The sequence below is a fragment of the Glycine soja genome, chromosome 17 (genome assembly GCF_004193775.1).
Source record: "Glycine soja cultivar W05 chromosome 17, ASM419377v2, whole genome shotgun sequence".
Classification (NCBI taxonomy): Eukaryota; Viridiplantae; Streptophyta; class Magnoliopsida; order Fabales; family Fabaceae; genus Glycine; species Glycine soja.
This window is the reverse complement of record NC_041018.1, coordinates 4,470,874-4,490,480: the sequence shown is the minus strand read 5'-3', so window position 1 is coordinate 4,490,480 and position 19,607 is coordinate 4,470,874. Positions and strand designations below refer to the sequence as shown.

Genomic DNA, 19,607 nt, shown 5'->3' with positions numbered 1-19,607 from the left:
GCTGAAGTGGAGAATGAGTAAAGCATTCCAAAATTGCTTGCTCACACATTCTCAAATTCACATGCGTTTTGCTCTGAAGTTGTTGTGATTGATCCACGCACCCAAATCCATCCACGTTCATTCGGTCAAATTTCATAGTGTGTTGGCATCATTTTTGTGTGGCCAGATGTGGAATTTCAATTAGTGTTCGGGATCTATTATAGAATCCAATTTTGATTTCGGTGTGTGGTGCCTCACTTCGTTTGTGCGTCCATTCACTAACGGTGCCTTGATTTGCGTATGGAAACCTGATTTATGATTGTTTATGTGCCTTGATTTAATTGGCTGTTTTGTGCTTCATGCAAAAGTTGGTTTAATTTTTTGTTAGTAGAAGGGGACGACATCGACAGCCCTGTTAAGTGTTGACGGTGGCAATTTTGGGGAGTGCACAAAATCAATTTTCCTCTGCCAGACAAGGATATTTCGGGGAAAACATGAAAAGGAAAGTACACTTAGCAATTAGGAGAAGTGGATATAGCAATTGTCAAACATTTCTTTTTTTTTTTCTTGTGTATTGTTGTTGGACATGGGCCCATCTAGATAGCAAAAAAAAAAAGAGAGAGAGAGACGGAAATCACACGATGAGCACGTGAGGCATGACGGTTTAGAGAGAGAGAGAGAGAGAGAGAATAGAGAAGCTTTGAGCCAGCTAGTGTTCTGTTTCCAATTCGAGAGCTTCGGAATAAACCTGAAGCTAACGAACCAACCATAAACCCTATCTATGGCCACCCTCGACCCAATCCAAAACGGCGTCTCTTCGGACAATCCAGCCGCCGAACCGTCCTCCACCCCCGCCGAAGACCCCACCCCAGACCCCGCCGCCGCCGAGAAGCGGTGGCCGGGGTGGCCTGGCCACTGCGTTTTCCGCCTAATCGTGCCGGTGCTCAAGGTCGGTAGCATCATCGGCCGCAAGGGGGAGCTCATCAAGAAGACCTGCGAGGAAACGAAAGCTCGCATTCGAGTCCTCGACGGCACCGTCGGCACCTCCGATCGAATCGTAAGTCTTCCCTATTTTATTTCTAGGGTTTCTTCTTCGAATTTCTTTTATTTCTTTGCTAGTTTATCTAAAGTAGGGACATTTTTTTCTTACTGCCTTGGAGTTTACAAGTTTGATTCTTTGTGCTCGCCTTTTCGTTTTTCTCAGCTCAATGCGTTACTTTTCCTAGTTTCCAACATACAATTTCATTAATATTGTTGTGCGTTTTGGATTGAGTGGTTTATAAGATAGTGGTATTTGTGAGGTGGTTTCTATGTGGGGATTTATAGGGCTTAAATGCTTAAGGAAAGCACATGATAGTGTCAAGGGTTCTAACTTTACTCGCAATGTTAAGTTTTGAATCTTTGGGGACGGCTTTACCTAATCATCACTCCAATTCGAGGGTTGATTTCACCACAGCTATCCACAGAATATGCTTCTGGGTGATAAATGTGTGACATTGTTGTGTTTTCTTTATTATTTATTATTTATAGCTTGCAACTTTCAGTGTAGGTGAGCAATTGGCAAAGTGAATGGAAGTTAACTCTGTAGCTTAGTTGGTCTATGTTCTGTTCAGATGATGCTTCTTTCCAGATCACTGTTTGTTTTTTGGTCCCTTATGTTTTTGCATAGATGAGGACATTTATTTGATTTGTGTGTCTTGTTGTGTTTTGTCCTGATATGGTTTGAATTTTCGTTTTAGGTACTCATATCAGGGAAGGAAGAGCCGGAGGCACCACTTTCTCCTGCAATGGATGCTGTTATAAGGGTTTTTAAACGTGTCTCTGGGTTTTCTGAAATTGATGCCGAGAATAAAGCATCAGCAGTTGCATTTTGTTCTGTCCGTTTATTGGTGGCCTCAACACAGGCTATAAATTTGATTGGAAAGCAGGGTTCATTAATTAAATCTATACAGGAAAATACCGGTGCTTCTGTTAGAGTGCTGTCTGGAGGTGTGCCTGCTGTCCCCATTATTCAGTAATTTGTGATACATCTATGATATTCTCTGTGTCTTAATAGCATCCTTTTATTTTTGCCTATTCTTCCTCATATTGACTGATGTCATATAAAAAGTGTGCTAGCTGGCTTCCATGGAAGATTATTGAAATTAGGTGTCCTTTCATCTTTTCAGTGTTTAGATGTTGTGGCTGGAATCTAGATAATGTGTGGATGTTTCCCCTCACTGCTTGCAGTTGGGTGTGGAAAATTTTGAACATTCGTATTAACATAGATGCCTACTATTATTAGGCAGGTTTTATCGTGGTATTTAGTAGCTACTCTATTGTTTTTCTTTTTCCTGTCTTTTGAGCCTAATCAGTTGTTACCAAATTGTCTTTGGAGGCTGATTTGCTTCGAATGTTAAGAGCTCAGTTTAGAGTTAAGACTATTCTAAGTGAGAAGTAAAGTTGTATTCACTTTTGACTTAATTTAAAGGCGATCTCTCTTTTGAGGAGCCTTTTCCTAAGGCTGCTGTCTTTGTTTTTAACTTTCATGCTCGGTGCTCCTAATGAAAAGGAGCCTTTCATTTGTTTCCTGGCATTCTGTATTTTTTTGTTCAATGATGGAAGTGATTCTGATATCATATCATTTTCCTGATAGATGAGGTTCCCTTTTATGCTGCTGCGGACGAGAGGATCGTGGAACTACAGGGAGAAGCCATGAAGGTCCTTAAGGCTTTAGAAGCAGTAGTTGGGCACCTGAGGAAGTTTTTGGTTGATAATAGTGTTCTTCCCTTATTTGAGAAAACTGTAAGTTTGACATTTTCCAACTATTAAAAATCAGGTTTAAATAGTTGATACCAGTGCATATCATGTATTTTGGTCTGCTATTTTATTTCATTTGAGTTGAATATCATCAAAGAATGTGATGTATTGACACTAAGATGTGTGGATTGTTTGTTTTGTTCAAGTACAATGCAACAATCTCCCAAGAGCACCAGGCAGATACTACCTGGGTTGATAAACCATCACTGCATAGTGCTTCACAACCTAGCATTGTAACTGATCTTCCTCTTTCAACAAAAAGGGATTCTCTCTTTGCTGACCGTGAAAGTCAGTTGGACTCATTGCTCCCTCCTTCCACAATGTCAATATATGGGCAAGATTCTTCACTTTCTGGTCTTCGTTCTTCGGCTCTCAGTCGACCCAGTGCTCCTCCTATTGTTACAACGGTTAGCAATTTCAAGCACCATATTATATCAATGTTCTATTTGATGTTGGAACTTCCTTGGGAACTTGTCAACATCATTGTTTCTTTTTCTTTTGTACCAACTGTTGAAAAAGTAACCATTAATCATAATTATGTACTAATTCTTTGTGTAAGTGCTTTTATACATTTTGCTTTATGTGGTCCAAATTTTAAGTGAAGGTACATTAGTTTCTGATTCTGACTTATTCTACATGGACTTCTGTACCTTTAACTCTCATGGTGATCTGATTTTGGGCCAAGTTTTTAAAGTGAGTCATACAATATGATTTGTCAAATTCTAAGTAATGTGAACTGAAGGCATACTTTTCTTTTCCACCTGTAACATATTTGCTTATACCTCAGACTTCTTTTCTTTTATTATTTTTTATTGATATGATGGTAACTTCCACCTTCCTTTACTTTTTCCACTTATTAGGTAATACAAACCATGCAAATACCATTGTCCTATGCAGAGGACATAATTGGTATACAAGGGACTAATATTGAATACATTCGCTGTACTAGTGGAGCCATATTGACTGTTCAGGAGAGCCCGGTGCCTGATGAAATCATTGTGGAAATAAAAGGTACCTCATCTCAGGTTCAAACGGCACAACAGTTGATTCAGGTACGAGACATGGGCCTAAAAAAAGAAATTTATGCCTTTGTGGTCCTGGTACTTTTGCATGACAGTGAGATATGCTTAGGCATATGTGTATGTTCATATAATGTTCCTCATGTTGGCTAAAAAAATGGTACTTACAATTTGATTATGCAGACAGAAAATTGAATGATATGCAGTTAAAGGGGGTACGAAAAAAGAGACAAAATTGATTAATCCATTTTTTATTATAGGAAAATTAGGAAATGAAAGAAATGAAGATGGTTTGCTAGTTTGGCATCCTTGTTCATGATATGTTGGTAGGAGTGGAAATGGGAAAGAAGTGTTAGTTTTCAGTTTTCATAAAATACATCTATAAAGTATAAACTAACACAGAAGGGCCAGAATATTATTAAGTGGGCATTATCTAAATGTATCAAATACTCATGAGTCAAAACATATGACCATTATTTGATGTTCTTTTGGGTACATATGATTGTGATTTGACGTAATATTATTTGTGCTTTTCCTTACTAGACCTGAATAAACCAATCCTTCTCTGATTGATGGGATTGGAGTAACTTTTCAAAGGCAATATGTATTCATTGGGAAATACAGTCATTCACCAGCCAAGTTCAAACAAATGATATGAGGATTTCATCTTATTCTGGATTTTTGCTAGATTTATTTATTATAAAAAATTAGTAGACTTGTCAATGTCTGTGTATTGCTTTTAATTTTTGTAGCGAGCATATTATGTTTAATTTCATGTTTATCAGGCACCTTATATTTTATTCTGTCTCCCTCCATTTTTGGACTGTTTTACTGATCGTGGAATAATTGTTTGTCATGATTACAACCGTAATTCATTTTTTCTTTTCTGTTTATATGTTTAATTCATTCTATTTTCATACTTATTACTGACATTTTATTGGGTACTTGCCATCAATTTTCAAATTCATGCTGAAAGAATATTATTTCGTTTGCTTTTACTGATAGAAATCTCGTGTTACAGGAAGTTATAAGTAATCACAAAGAACCTCTTGCTAGTAATTACAGCAGGTTAGATACAGGCCTGAGGTCTTCTTACCCTCAGTTGGGCAGTTCATCGTATTCCTCATCTTCCTCATCTTCCTTGTCCTCGCAACCCTATAGCGGTGGGTACGGATCTTCTGGTCTTGGAGGCTATAGGACTTTCAGACTTTGAATTTAGTCTCTAGGTCTCACACTGACTTCATTTGTTCTAATTGGGTCTGATTTGAGAGTCGATGCTGGAATGTATTATGGAGCCACCAAAATCACGTTTTTATTATCCGTTATCATCATATAATTGGGTAATCTTCGATGTGGCCAAAGAGTTGAGTAGTGCCATAGAAAATGTAATGAAATATTAACCATTTTCAGGATGTTTAGTTTGTAGTGTATATGTGCATTGATTTAAAGCTTAATCGTGGAATCTATAGGGGCATGAAGCTATGTTATATTTATTTTATTTTATATTTGCAATGCTAACTATTCTGACCTTTTATGTAAAAAAAATTCAGCAAAAAAAATATGTACTAATTTTTTTATTCACGCATAATTAGTTTAAAGTTGTGCATGTTTGTTTCTTTTTAAGGAAAATTAAAGATTCAAGTCTTATGTATAAAAAAGTTCCAGCTAACAGCGCATCTTTATGTTATATTGTGAGTGTTTTCAATTCATACAGAATTACCTTTTATGAAAAATACTATGGATTTTTTTTATTCAAGACAAATTAAATAGAAACTTAGAAAGAAACCGATCAAATAAATAGCTTGATTAATCATTTATTTAATAATTTTTTTATCATAAGAGTTTATTGCAACGAACTTTATAAAAGGAATACTAAAATGAGCTAAAAAACTTACAATTTCATAAAAAGTTTAATGATGATACACTCGTAACATTTAATGACAATTTTTTTTTGTCTTGATCGGGTTGGAAATTAAGTAAATTCTGACAAAATTATTTTAGTCAAGAATTAAATGACACTCTAAAATAATTTTATATTATTATTACATAATTATTTCTCTTTCATAAAATTGATAAAATACAAATAAGTCGCATAAAACTATAAAAGGTCTTAACTGATTTTTGATGTTTTTTTTACATGACTATTAAACTCATATATAGTGTTAATATCAGAGAGACAGCTTATTCCGAAGGCTTGCCCCAAAGCCACGCACTCGTGCGTGTGTATAGCAGCAAATAGCAATGCCCACTTTGAATCTCTTCACAAACATTCCTGTCGACATCGTCGTTGCTTCTGACATTCTCAGATATTCCACCAAAGCTGTTGCAAAAATCATCGGAAAACCCGAATCCGTTAAGTCCACTTTTACCCTTTTACTTACTCTTTCAACATTGTTCACCAATTGTTTAATCAAATTACTCTATAAAAATATCAAAATTTTATGTAACCCATGTCATGAAACTTATTAAGGCCACTACTTACCTTCAACACTCAACACTAGTGCTGTGGCGGGGGGTTATATTTCAGTATGTGATGATTTTGTTGAATGGGGGAGTGTCTATTGCATTTTCTGGAACTGAAGAGCCAGCTGCTTATGAGAACTGATCTCAATTGGAGGGCTTGGTCCGAGTGGCAATGAAAAACTGAGTTCTACAATTGCAGAAATTCTTCAAACTAAGCTATACATTGACAGTTCCCGCTTCTATATCAAGTTTTGATGTTCAGGTAAAATTGCTGCTTTGTCCTGTGATGGTTTGATGTTCAGGTAAAATTGCTGTTCAGGTAAAAATATCAAAATTGCTGTTTTGATGTTCAGGTAAAATTGCTGCTTCTACCTTTTTTAAGTACAATGTGGGGTGAAGCGATTTCATGCATTTTAACTTGTTTAATTCTCTGCCACAATGTATTGAAATGGTTTTATGTATACATGCATTCAATTATGATTCTTCATTCTTAGAATGTTTGTTGGAGGAAAGAAAACAAGGGATTGAATTAATATTGTTTTTTCAGGAAATTGGTTGTTGCTAATAGCAGAAGTTTTTACTTTTTAGTAGATATTGATTTCTGATGTTTAGTTATACTTTGTCTGTAGTAACAGAGAAAATATGCTTGCTACCGCCCTACAGAGAAAATATCTTTGCTAACTTTTTTCTCGAAACATGCTCCTCTATTTCCTGTACTGTTCTTCTCTGAAGCATATTTATGAACATTATATGTACCAAAAATAAAATATATATCATGGTTGGTGTGTTAACAATACCTATTCCAACAGCTTCCTTTCCACAAGATGTATGTCATAGTCACGGCTTTTTGTAATCTATGTTCATTACATACTTTCTGCATCTCATTTTATTCGTTTTCTGGTGCAGCGCCCATTCTTTGGGTTCAATGGCTCAACCTTTTGATCAAACTTTCTTTCCAGACGTAAATTTGTGAGTTTCACTGGGGAAAAAAATCTGGCTAATTCATCTTCCTGGAGATTATTACAAATTTGAATCCATGATTGTATGAATGAATACAAGTAATTTATCGAAATGGGAAAATGCAGCTCCTTTGTTCCTTTTTTTTTATCCTTTCAAAATTCATGCCTTCAATTTATTGCTCTTCATGTTGGATTTGAATCTTTAACTTCATAAACCATATATAGGGGTGTTTGGATTTTAAACGGAAATGGAGGGGACTGTAGCACACATCTTAAGTGTAGCTTTGCGGCATTTAACATGCTTTTTTGCAATGTTAAGAACCCTAAGCATATTAAGATGGAGAAAAATGTTATTAACCTACTCCTTTAAACACTCCTTTATTATGTGAGTAAAATATCATACTAGTACCACCAATTAAGAGTGGACTCAGATAATTTAGTGGGGTAGATATAGAATTTCACTAAATAAGTGTTAAAAAAATTTGAAAGTGCATTACGAGTATTTCTCTTGTTATAGTAGCACATAAAGCAACACATGTAAATCAAATCATCAACATGCACCTTTTTCTTCTCGTTTGTTTCCTCATTCTTCAGTAGTCTGCAATAATTCTTTATCCCAAGATTTATTATCTCTTTCTCAAGCCCCAAAAAATTATAGAAATGATAGTTAATTGGATTAATAAATAACCTCTCACATTTCCATTAAAATATAATATTTTCATCCTTTATTATGAAAGTAAAAATCAATCAAAACATGACGATAATAACTGAATATTTTTAATAGCTTATGACAAATATAGATAACAAATGTCGTCAGAAATTATTATAAAATAGGACTGTTTTAGTACTAGGATAGCATTTCGCCTAGTTGGACATTTTTTTAGACAAATAAAATAAAAAAATCTTAAAAACAATTTTTTTAATGAATAATAGTTTCAAAATATGTAACAAAATACTTTTATGAAAGTTAATTAGAGAAACTTCTACTTCAAAAAAGAAAAATTAAAAAAAGAAGATGAAATACTTACTTAATTCGCCATTTTTCATGACATTTGATCAACTTGTAATCATTTTTTTTTTGTTACAATCAACTAGTAATTATTTAAATGCATATGATTTTTTTTATGCTCACCAAAGATAAAAAATAAAAGACAATTTATGTTTTTAAACCTAATCTCTAAAGCAAGTTAAAAGAAAGGAAGAAATATGATTTTTTGTCATAAAAAATGTACTGTATGAAATTCCACTGTCTATAAGGATAGAAATACATAATTTGCACTGAAAAAAGGGAGCAAACGTACATATCATTAGACAGAACAGTGAAACACAAGGACTGCAGTTAAATATAAAAACTTCCACTTTGTATTTCACGTTTCAATGGAAGTATTTCCAATATCATCGTCCCAAATCACCATCCATATTTTGCTTGTGTTTCAGCTTTGGTAAGCATGCCCTTTGCACGCCGCTCAGCGAGTTTCATTTCGTTTTGTTTCATATCAAAGTACAATGAACCAATTTGATGCTTCCTCTTGTGCAGCTTTGTAGGCTTCCCCTTTGTCGAAGCAGGCTACAAGAGACAAAATAATAAATACAAAATAAATGATAGAAACAACATCCCTTTTAGGGAGTAGAAAGGAAATTACAATTGTACAATGTATATATAACTACCAACTAACCAAGATTTTCCTATTTCATGAATGATTTGAATCTATACTGACTTTTGAGGAGCACAGCTAATGCATGTCATAATAAGACCTAGGTCAAGCTTATGTACACATCAAAATTGGGTTGGCTCATTTAATCTAACTAAAGGCATACCTTTAGTAGTAGTCTTAATTTTACTTGAACTACCAACTGAATTCATCTTATGCATTTAAATCACAATGCTGATCCATTCTAAGTATATGACCATGCAAGTTCCTAGTAAAAGGGCAATAATATTAAAGAACCATTTTAATATCACAAATAGAGTGGTATCTAACAATACATCACTGTTAAACAAGGAGCATCAAAAGAGGTTAACCCCGAATCAAAATCATCAACAAATGGCGCTGTCTATTTAGAACTCTATTAGACATGAGTTTCCTCTAATGCTGACAAAAATGTGGAACACTAAGTTTGAAGCCACTACTCTATGACCACTGCCTCAAGAACCCATTTAAGAATCACGTGCCTTGCCTTTGCACATTATCCAGCAAATAATATCAATTCCTTTTTCTAGAATGTTCAAATCTAGATCTGGAACATACAAAGAACAAAAACAAAGCATCTTCTAGACTGGTATTCATCCTACTACAGCACAGGTGTAGCGATGTTCATTTGTATTTTATTTATGTTTTTTAGTTTCTATTCACACAAATTATTATAGATATCTAACTTCAAATCTATCCTAAGATTTATGATGTAAATGAAATGGCTGTTGGTCTCTAACAAGGGAGATTAGGTTTTTCTTGTACAGGACATTTCTCAATTTTTCTTCAAGCAATCCTCACTTGTTAAGCAAAAGACCAGCCTTCTATTGGCTTTCTATTGAATCTCCTACACTGTTTGAATATATTTCCACATCAAGCAGGCTGAAGCAGCTCACAAACCATTTGAACCACATTCTCATTCAACAATTTTCAACCCAGCCAAGACTGACACATGCACTATATTAAAAGGGCATTGAATAACTAACTAAACAGAATACCTAATCTCACAGCCAACTAAACCTACATCCCAAGAATACCTGATAAGTGGGTCCGAATGCAATCCCAGTTAGCTTGGCCTGATCCTCTCTTGGCCGGTTCTTAATCAACTCTTCTTGCTTCACCTCAATCACTTCAGTTGGAATCTCATGCCTCCCTCTCTTCCCAGGAATCCTCATCACACTGTCACTAATCCCAGACGCTTCCGGCACCGGTGTCGCCGCTGACACGTCACCCCAATTATTCCCATACTGTCCATAATCCCCATAGGCAGCATAGGCATCACCATAATTCCCATACTGTTCAGTTCCATAAGCAGCAACCCCAGCCTCTGACTCGGTACCCGAACTCCCTGGCTCGGCACCCGAACCATAATTGCCATAATAATTAGCATACTGGTCGGTGGCATATTGGTAATTCTCATAATTTTCATAATCCCCTGTACTTTGATCAACGGGAAAATTGTTGGAACCACCGGAATTTGATGCCGGTGCCGGCGATTCGGTTTCGAGGATGGATCTCCGGCCTGAACCGGAACTTGCTTGAACGCCGAGAGTGGCGGTGTTCCTTGGAGCCGGAATGCTGGCGAGGAAGGATTTGACCGATGAGGTTTGCGTGGAGGACTCTAACTTGTTCTTTCTTCTGTTTCGCTCTTCTTCTTCGTCGTCGTCGTCATCGTCGAGTTGGGTAGGGTTTGGGAGAGGGATGATTGGGGGCCTGAATTGCACGACGCGTTTGGGCCGTGGTTCTTCGATTTGGGGTTTAGGGTTAGGGTTAGGGTTAGGGAGTGAAGCGCTTTCGCTGGAAGGTTGTTTGGGTGGAGGAAGAGATTGAAATAGAGAAGAAAAAGGAGAGGATTTGGGTTGAGGAAGGGATTGAAAGAGAGAAGATTTGGGCTGAGGAAGAGAGGAAAACGACGTCGTTTTGGGTGGAGATGGTTGTTGTTGATCTTCTTCTTCATCTGAAGAGGCATAGTTCGCCAGTAGAGAATCCATGCCCACAACACAATTGGGAATTGGGAATGGAAACCAAACACATGCTCACGTACTTTTATATTTATTGGAAGAGTTTAATGAATTTCGTATACGCTTAATCTTAGAATATTTATATCATGAACTGATTAAATATTATTTTTAAGGTGACTATTTTTTAAAATTTAATGAATTATTTCAAACATGAAATTTAATATAATTATTATAAAATTAAAAAAAAATTATCATATATATAATAATTTCAATAGTTTGTTATAAAATGACAAATGTAAATAAAATATATTGTTAGTATATTTTAATTATTTTTCATCAACAAATATTATATACTCTAAACTTTATTTCACAAAATTAATCATCTTTATTCAAATACTTTAAATTTTATTTAGGAAAATAAGTTTAAGATGAAAAAATTAAGGTAAGAAATATTTAAATCAATTGACTTAAGAAAAATATTTGAGAACAAATTTAATGTAGACAAATAACTAATATCTTTTTTATTTTAAAATGAAAATTTACTAAATTATGATGAAGTCATGTATGTGTGTAAGAAGGATGAAAGTTTTTTTTTCACCGGATATTAGTGGAAACTGTATTTTTTATTTATAAGGCTTGGAACTTAAAACTTTTGCTTAAGTAATTAAATTTAGTATCAATTGAATCAACAATATATGAATACGAACTAAGAAGGATGAAAGTTTAATAAAAATCTATTGTGTGAACAGAAAATATTGTTGTATTTCTTTTTGATAAAATCAAAATGGAAATCAGTACATCAATTTTGATATTTTACTTTATTAATTTTTTCACAAAAAAAAAACGATGGATAATAAAATATGAATTTAATAGTTATATAATGACACAATATTAAATAGCTTTACAATTTTAATTAATTAGAAATTATTGTTGGTGTGATTTTTAGGTTAATTACAATAAATTTATCATGTAATAGATTGTGATCGAATGAATGAAAGTATAAAATATTTACAATAAAGTGAGCTTAATTAGCAGAAAAACAGAAGAAGAAGATGCATGGCGCTAGGCCCATAGAAATAAACATGAAACACAAACATTGATAGAATGAACTGAGTCCAAAATGCCAAAACTAAAAAAGAAAAAGAATAAGAGGGGCTCAGAAATCCTTCTCTTGTCACTTTATGGTACGGAGATCAGATCAGAGACTTAATTTTCTGATTATTGCATTCCATTGCACCTTGCAATTTGTTGAAGATTACTTGGCTGGATCATATCATTTTTTATTTATTTTTGTTGGGTCAATGATTGGCCCAATTCAGTCTCAACATGTTTTGTTATTAACTTTTCTTTTTTCTTTTCTTGTTATTTTTGTATTGGGTCCATATTTTTTTTAAGCAAACAAAAAGAAAAAAAGGGCAGGGGGTTGTCAAATCTAGCCCAATTGAATTAGTTTTATATATATATATATATATATATCCACACACGGACAAAATTGGGTTTCAAGTCACCTCTCAGAACTCTTAAATTTTATTTCTTTATTTTTATTGGCAAAATCTAAATAATATCAGGGTGAGAATTATTAATTTAACAGTTTATCGAATATCAAATGGGCACTCATAATTTTTTTGTACCCTTTTTTTTATACCAAATTTCTTTTGTACTCTTAAAATTTGTTAAAGAATTCCTTCAGAACATTTATCAATAATATTAAAAAAAATGGATAGCATTAATTGAAAAATTAAAAATAAATATTCTGATAAAAACCTTAATTATAAACTATTATCAATATTTTTAAGTTATATGTTAAATTAAAACATCTTACTTGTCCTAATAATTGTAATTTTATTGTCGGTTAATGATTGACATATTTTGTGATATTAGTGTGCTTCAAAGTTATTTTTACCATGAAGAACATGAAAATGCGATTTCATTAATAACGTAAAGCTTACAACGTTAGAGGCTATCAACATCAACATACAGAAAATGGAAAAGAAAAAGAAAACTTGCCAACTTTCGAGTTTAAGACTCATTCACTACAGATAATTAACATTGAGTGGGAAAAGGAAACTCAACAAACAGAACAATCTCAGCTTCGATCTGAACTCGTTTCTTCATCAGATACTCATTGGGCTTAGAGGATCATTGAGAGCTGAAATCGCTGTCTGAATTTTTATATGCAAAAAGTCTCTCTCTTCTTCATCTGCCTGAAAATACATGTATATATATATGTGATACAATTAATTCAAAAGCAACACAAAACACACTGGCATCGTTAGTATTTCTTTGTGGCATTCTCATATAATAGATACCTCTCAGTTTTATTTTATTTTTGCTGAATTAGATGCCTCTCAAATTGATATTACTTTTTATTGTACTACGCAATTATTGTTTTGTATATCAAATATTGAATCCTTAATTTTCATTAACTAAGATGATCAACTTTCATCAATATGGTAATTAAAGATAAAGGAGTGAACGTTGTCATCTTTTCAGCAGCATTGGATTCTATTTCGTTTCCTAATCAATCCGAATAAGACTTCAATTATAGAGTTAAATAAACATGATACTGATCTCCAATGCCCGCATTTAAAACAAACTTTTCTTAGGTGGAAAGATAAGCCTTCTCAAAAAAGGTGGAAAGATAAGTTGATGTGACTACTGTCGCAATCGTCATTTATCACTCGTCTTTAATTTGTGTCATTTTTAAAATTTATTTAATCAAAAAGCTAATATAGCTATAAAAAAATTATGTTATGATTCACTCCATTTTTCTTAAATTAATTTCAAGATAAAGTTTAAAATAATTTTAAAAAATATTTGTAAATTAAAATTTTCATTTCATTGTATTACGTCCATTAGTTTACAATAAAAATCAAACCATGTATGCAGTTTATTTGTAAAAATTGCTTTAATTGTTTTAAAGCTTTTCTCTCTCTTTTTTTAAATAAATTTTAGCTATTTAATATATATTTAACCCAATTTCCTTTTTTTAAAAAAATTAGTAAAAATAATTTGAGTAGACCACTACCTACCTTAACTTCTATTAATACATAAGTTAGCGTACAATTTAATAATTATAAAATCTGAGTTAATTTGATAATCAATTTTAATTAATAATAACGATAATTTTTTCACTTTATTATTATTTTTAATGAAATAACAAAGAAATTAACATCTTTATAATTTTTTATTAGTAGAAGTTGAAAAAAAATTGATGCAAAGATCGAAAGAAAATAAGTCTTAAAATAAAATTAAAAAAATTGAACAATTGCTCAATGCAAAATCTAAAGACACGCTTAAAGCGAAGTCAACTTAAAAATTAGATTATTTTAAACCTATATTCTAATAAAAAAATCCAAAATTTGAATCTCTCTCATATCTTAATAATTAAATTTTATTTTAATCTTTATTATTTGTGATAAAATTAATGTACTTATTAACACAAATATTCTTATTATATATCTACAATAAAAATATAAATAGGTGAAAATATTCCCTAATTTAATTTTGATGAAACCTGAATGTCACTTAATTATTGTGATTATATGGTGATGCATTTTTTAAAATAGCTATAATAATTAAGTATAAAAAATCCATTCCATTTTATATGTTTAAGTATAATTAAATAAAGACATCAAATTTGTGAAGTGACAGAGAAAAGATTCTCATAATTACATTTGAATTTCTTTTCACTTTTTAAGTTTGAATAAGTATACTGCTACGTATCTTTCAAGATTCCATTCAAAAACTAAATCCTTATCCACATCAATCTGAATATTAATCTAAATCCTTTATATTGAGTTTCACCGTAAGCAAACCCTAGCTATGCCTAAAATGAAAAGACCAGACCCTGAATAGTTTTGTTTTTTTAAATAGAGAGGATCTCAGCGACGAAAAGTGTATAAGTAAAAATAATTATAAATATGTTTAATGTTATTTTTATTTTATTATATTTTACATTTATTTCATTCTAATACATTAAATTTTAAAAAATTTATTCTAATCTTTTAAGTTTTTAAAATGTATAATTTTAATATTTTATTTTAATTTTGAGTCATAAGCATTACTATTTTGTTAATTTTAATTTTTTAAAAATAATTAATTTAATATAATAAAACTAAAAATCATTATTATCTTTATTCTATTAAAAAAAATAAAATAAAAACTAAACTTCCCTCGAGAGCGTTGCTCCCTTTAGTCTCTCTCTCCCTCACTCACCATGGAGGCGCAACCACGAACTCCCACGACCGTGCCGCCGCACCTCAGCTACCCCGACTCTTGGGACAAGCCCTTCGCGCCGGCGTCGACCAAGCTCCGCCTCATGTGCAGCTACGGCGGCCACATGAGGGCAACTTGGATCCAACATTAAGGCTGAAATCAAAGGTTGTGTTTCCAGCATTGTTTGGAAACTGTTAACGTATGAAATCAAGGAACGTTGAGGTTCTTTGCCACGAGGAGAGAAGAGGTTACAAAAGCATCGGCAATGAGGGATGTGACTTTCACCTTGGTCTCTTCTTCCGTCATTTGTATACCCTAGAGGGTGACCCTCTGGCCTCTGGGATTCCATCGCTGATGCAATAGGGGCTTTAAGAGAGGCACAACGTGGGTGCCCCCTATTTCACATAATTCACAAGGGGGTTTAGTTTTTTATTTTTATTTTTTTAAAGATAACTACTGTTTTTAGCCATGGGGCTATTAAATTAACTATTTCTTAACAGATCCATAATGTTTATGACGAAAATCAAATGAAATAACTAAAATGGGATATTTTAGATACTTAAAGGATTATAGTGAAATTTTAAAATTTAATATACAAAATAACCGTAAAACATACAAAAATAAAAAGTCACATTAAATCTTATAAATATTATAATAAGTTATAATAAATATAACAACTTAATCATTGCATTCTTAGTGAGGTGAATTCATTTCCAGCGCGGAAATTTCTTTCATATCAACGACATGTGCAATTCACCTAATCACTATACGTCATCGCATTGATTTCTATTCAGATTGTGAAACACGTTTTCTATTCTCGATCCTTCTTATATGGGCCACTACAGTCTACATCTACTTACAAATATACTATTCCTAAAGTTGTATTTTGTCCCCTTCGATTCGTGCTACTACAACCTGGGAAACAAAGCAATGTTTTTTTTTTTTGTTCTTACCATATTTAATAAAAATAGAAATAATTTTATATATAATTATTTATTTTGTCAAGTAAAAATGAAAATAAAAAGCTATTAGCTAAATAGCTAAAAAATTCCACGAAATTATATTTGGCTCGTTGGAGATGTGAGAAACATGCTGAATAGGTTTTCTTACTAGCCAAATGAGAAATACTAGATTATTTAAGTTTGGCGCAAGTTATTCCACGAATCATTCTGGAATACGGTTATTGTTCAGAATTTCAGGATAATGGGACCACTTTGGTTTTTTTTTTTTTTTCTTTTCTTATCCCCTACGTCATGAAATTGAGTCTTTTATTATTTATTTATTTTCAAAAGAATATCTTCTACCGATAAGTAGAAATTAATTTCTTTCTAAGCATAAAAATCACCAAAATAATCATATAATACTCACATAATTTTTTCTCTATTTTTAAAGCACAATATTCATGTGGTCCTCCCATCAATCTTTGTTTAAAGCACAATATTCATGTGGTCCTCCCATCAATCTTTGTTTAAAGCACAAGATTCACGTGGTCCTTCCTTGTTAATTGCCTCATCAGCTGATTTGAATAGGACACTGCCATAAGGTCCTTAATTCTCATCATTGACCCTAAAATGCCCATTATCCCATAAATGGGTTTCCCACTTTTATTAAAGTGGTCCATAGGTTTCCTAGTATGTGGCCCCCAAAATTCTAGCCGATGAGTATTATTTTTAAAAAAACTAATTTAATCTTTAAACACAAATATTAAACAATTAACAATTTATTTATTTACTTATTAATTTAAGAAGGGCAAAATGGAAGACTAACCTGGATGAAGACTGTCTTCAGAAGCGTGCCTGAAAAAGAAGTGATATTGGCCGTAATGACTTTCAGCTTTAAAGATTCGAACACCGCACACAGTTTTACCATTGTGTCTGTCCTTTTGCTACATGTCAAGCTCACCACAAACGTCTTCTCTCCCATGTATGTTACCCTCAGCTGCCATCCACCAGTTCAAAATCCACATCATTCATTGGTTCATATTCGTATAACAATAATCTTATCACATACAAGAGATGTATAAAAATAAAAGAATTTATTCTATTGAAATTATTAAAAAAATGTTTAATATGTTTTATGTTAATGTAAAATATAGTAATTTTTTTTTTTACTTTGAAATCTGTATAATATTTTGGTTCCGTCCTAACGACAGGAACTAAACAAAAATTTTATATTTTGTAATGACATAAAAGAATGGACTAAAAACAAAGATCATATATTTTATAAGAACATAAAATCAAAACTATTATATTTGTAGAACTAGTGGACATGTAATGTGTTGTGTTAATGACAGGTTTATGACAGAAATCAAAATAGGTGATGATGAACATTAGTACATTACAAGGATAAAAAAAAAGTTTACAACAGCCGAAAATATAGTGTGCTATATTTATAATTAAGGACCTTAAGCATATTCAAAACAATATTAAAACTATTTATTACATATTTTTTCAACTCATGAACTTATACACTCAATTTTAAGATAAAAAATGTTATAGTAATGAAAATAATAGCCCCAGGAGTTTATGTATATTAACTAATATAAAATATACAAGAGAGTGATGAGTTAAGAGTTATACGTCAATTATTTCAATTGGAGAATTTCTTGAACTGACAGAATCGAATAGCTGTTCTGTTCTCTTCTTCTTGGACCTGAGCAGAATAGGGAGGTCCTGGTCAAATTCATAGGTTGGGTTTTTGAGTTTATTCCCAGATTCAAGATCCAAAATCTCAGCTTGGATTCTCTTCTCTTGGTCATGCAAGTGCTGGATGTACTCAATAGCATCCTTAATGATAGAAGCCTTATCCATCTGTGCACATTGGTCATCAACAAATTAGTATACGTTTGGATTGCATTCAAAATCATGGTGAAACATGATGAGGTGGATCAAATTTAATTTTGACCAAAAGTTTGCATGTTTGGTTATTTTTATAGAATCAATTATGATGAAAAAAAATCATGTTACAGTTGAAAGAAGTAGCAATAGTTTCTCCTTCTACCAAAATCAAGTATAGTTCATTTTTATCTAATTTATCTCGTATCAATACTTTCATTATATGTTCTTACTATATTTATTTAATTTTAAATACATTTTGTCTAATTTATCCTTACACTCATATCCTTAATAATGTGATAAATCATATTAAAAAAAGAAATGTAACGTAAAAAAATATCAAAAAGAGAAAATAGTATTTATCCTCTTTCACAAAAAAATTATCCTCACACTCATGTCCTTAATATTATTTATACTTTAAATTGATGCTTATGTTAAGTTAATACTTTTATTATCTATTTTAATTTTAATGTTTTATAAGGAATGTGGTTCAATTTCAAAAATTAGCATATTATATAAACATAGTCTTAATTTTAATTATATACATAAGACATATTTTATGAGAGAAAATAACTCATATAAAAATAAAAAAATTAAATCTGAATCGTATAATTATATATTTAGAATTGAGATTTAATATAAAAAATTAATATAATTTTTTCATGTTATTGTATAATCAATTCTGTAAAATCAGTTACATTCGAAATCAATTTTTTCACAGTGAATTCAAATCACACTTAAAGTAATAATTGCAAAGAATACGTGTGTGGTAGCTCCTGGCTAGATATATAGCTGTTTTTAACCCTCTTTTCAGGAATCGAAATATACGAAGGTGGTGGGGTTAATTTGTTGCGTACCTTGGTAATGTTGGGGACCACTGCTCTTAGAGCAAAAAGCCTATCGTTGAGCTTCTTCCTTCTATTCCTCTCGGAGACAATGTTCTTAGATGCCACCGATGAAGAAGCACCAGTACCGTCCGGGGAGCTTGAATCATAGTACCCTGACCCTGATAACGCTGCCTCATCCATTATCGCCCAGCTACATGCATGCATGTGTCATCACCAAAATTAATTAATCAATCAATCAATACGCACGTTTATACCACTAAATTAAATCAACATGTGGTTGATATGAGTATAATTGTGTTTGGATCTTCCTTAAATAAGGTAAATATCAAATTCAAGCATATAAAAAAAGTGTAATTGAGAAGAGAGACTTCAATAAAAAAATAGTCAGTGAGATTGTTTTACAAAAATTAGTTACGGTGAATGAAAAAATATATACATACAAGAACATGATGAAGAGGGGTTGATTATAATACCTGCCAAGGTCTTCGTTTTGGAAAAGCATGTCGTTCTCCGGCCAGTAGCCGTACTCCTCACCAATATTCTCCATGGTTAATTTGAAGGGCAGAAGCTCGTTCGCGGAATTAACGATCCAAGTGAGGGAATAAAGAATATGATGCGCCAAGGTTTTGGTATTTCTCTTTCTTTCTATTTTTGGTCTGTTTTCTTCACTTTTATTTTCCACTTCTGCGGGGTATATATGTATATATAGGGGAGAGAAGACCATCGATGATGGGAATTGATGTTGCTGTTCGTCTGTCATGCTCTCTCTCTCTCTCTCTCTCTTTGTTTCTTATGTTTAATTTGCTGCTTCCTCGAAACATCCATCCAGACAGTCA

At 32.5% G+C, this 19,607-nt stretch overlaps 3 protein-coding genes and 1 pseudogene across 3 annotated transcripts; 2 read left to right on the top strand and 2 right to left on the bottom strand.

Moving 5' to 3' along the window:
* Positions 1 to 604: 604 nt before the first annotated feature.
* LOC114393978 (RNA-binding KH domain-containing protein PEPPER-like) lies at positions 605 to 5,315 on the top strand. The gene is made up of 6 exons (XM_028355508.1): positions 605 to 1,036; positions 1,719 to 1,968; positions 2,615 to 2,763; positions 2,925 to 3,185; positions 3,639 to 3,830; positions 4,819 to 5,315. The coding sequence occupies exons 1-6, from the start codon at positions 761 to 763 to the stop codon at positions 5,008 to 5,010; spliced, it is 1,320 nt and encodes a 439-aa protein (XP_028211309.1). The 5' UTR covers positions 605 to 760; the 3' UTR covers positions 5,011 to 5,315.
* A 680-nt stretch (positions 5,316 to 5,995) lies between these two features.
* LOC114391865 lies at positions 5,996 to 7,357 on the top strand (annotated as a pseudogene).
* A 1,055-nt stretch (positions 7,358 to 8,412) lies between these two features.
* On the bottom strand, positions 8,413 to 10,953 carry LOC114393947 (proline-rich protein PRCC-like). Its single transcript, XM_028355463.1, has 2 exons — positions 9,948 to 10,953; positions 8,413 to 8,786 (listed from the first exon to the last, which is right to left on the bottom strand). The coding sequence occupies exons 1-2, from the start codon at positions 10,899 to 10,901 to the stop codon at positions 8,628 to 8,630; spliced, it is 1,113 nt and encodes a 370-aa protein (XP_028211264.1). The 5' UTR covers positions 10,902 to 10,953; the 3' UTR covers positions 8,413 to 8,627.
* A 1,814-nt stretch (positions 10,954 to 12,767) lies between these two features.
* LOC114391826 (transcription factor bHLH35-like) lies at positions 12,768 to 19,607 on the bottom strand. Its single transcript, XM_028352807.1, has 5 exons — positions 19,245 to 19,607; positions 18,781 to 18,961; positions 17,669 to 17,899; positions 16,857 to 17,027; positions 12,768 to 13,075 (listed from the first exon to the last, which is right to left on the bottom strand). Exons 1-5 carry the CDS (start codon positions 19,529 to 19,531, stop codon positions 12,986 to 12,988), a joined length of 960 nt encoding a protein of 319 aa, XP_028208608.1. The 5' UTR covers positions 19,532 to 19,607; the 3' UTR covers positions 12,768 to 12,985.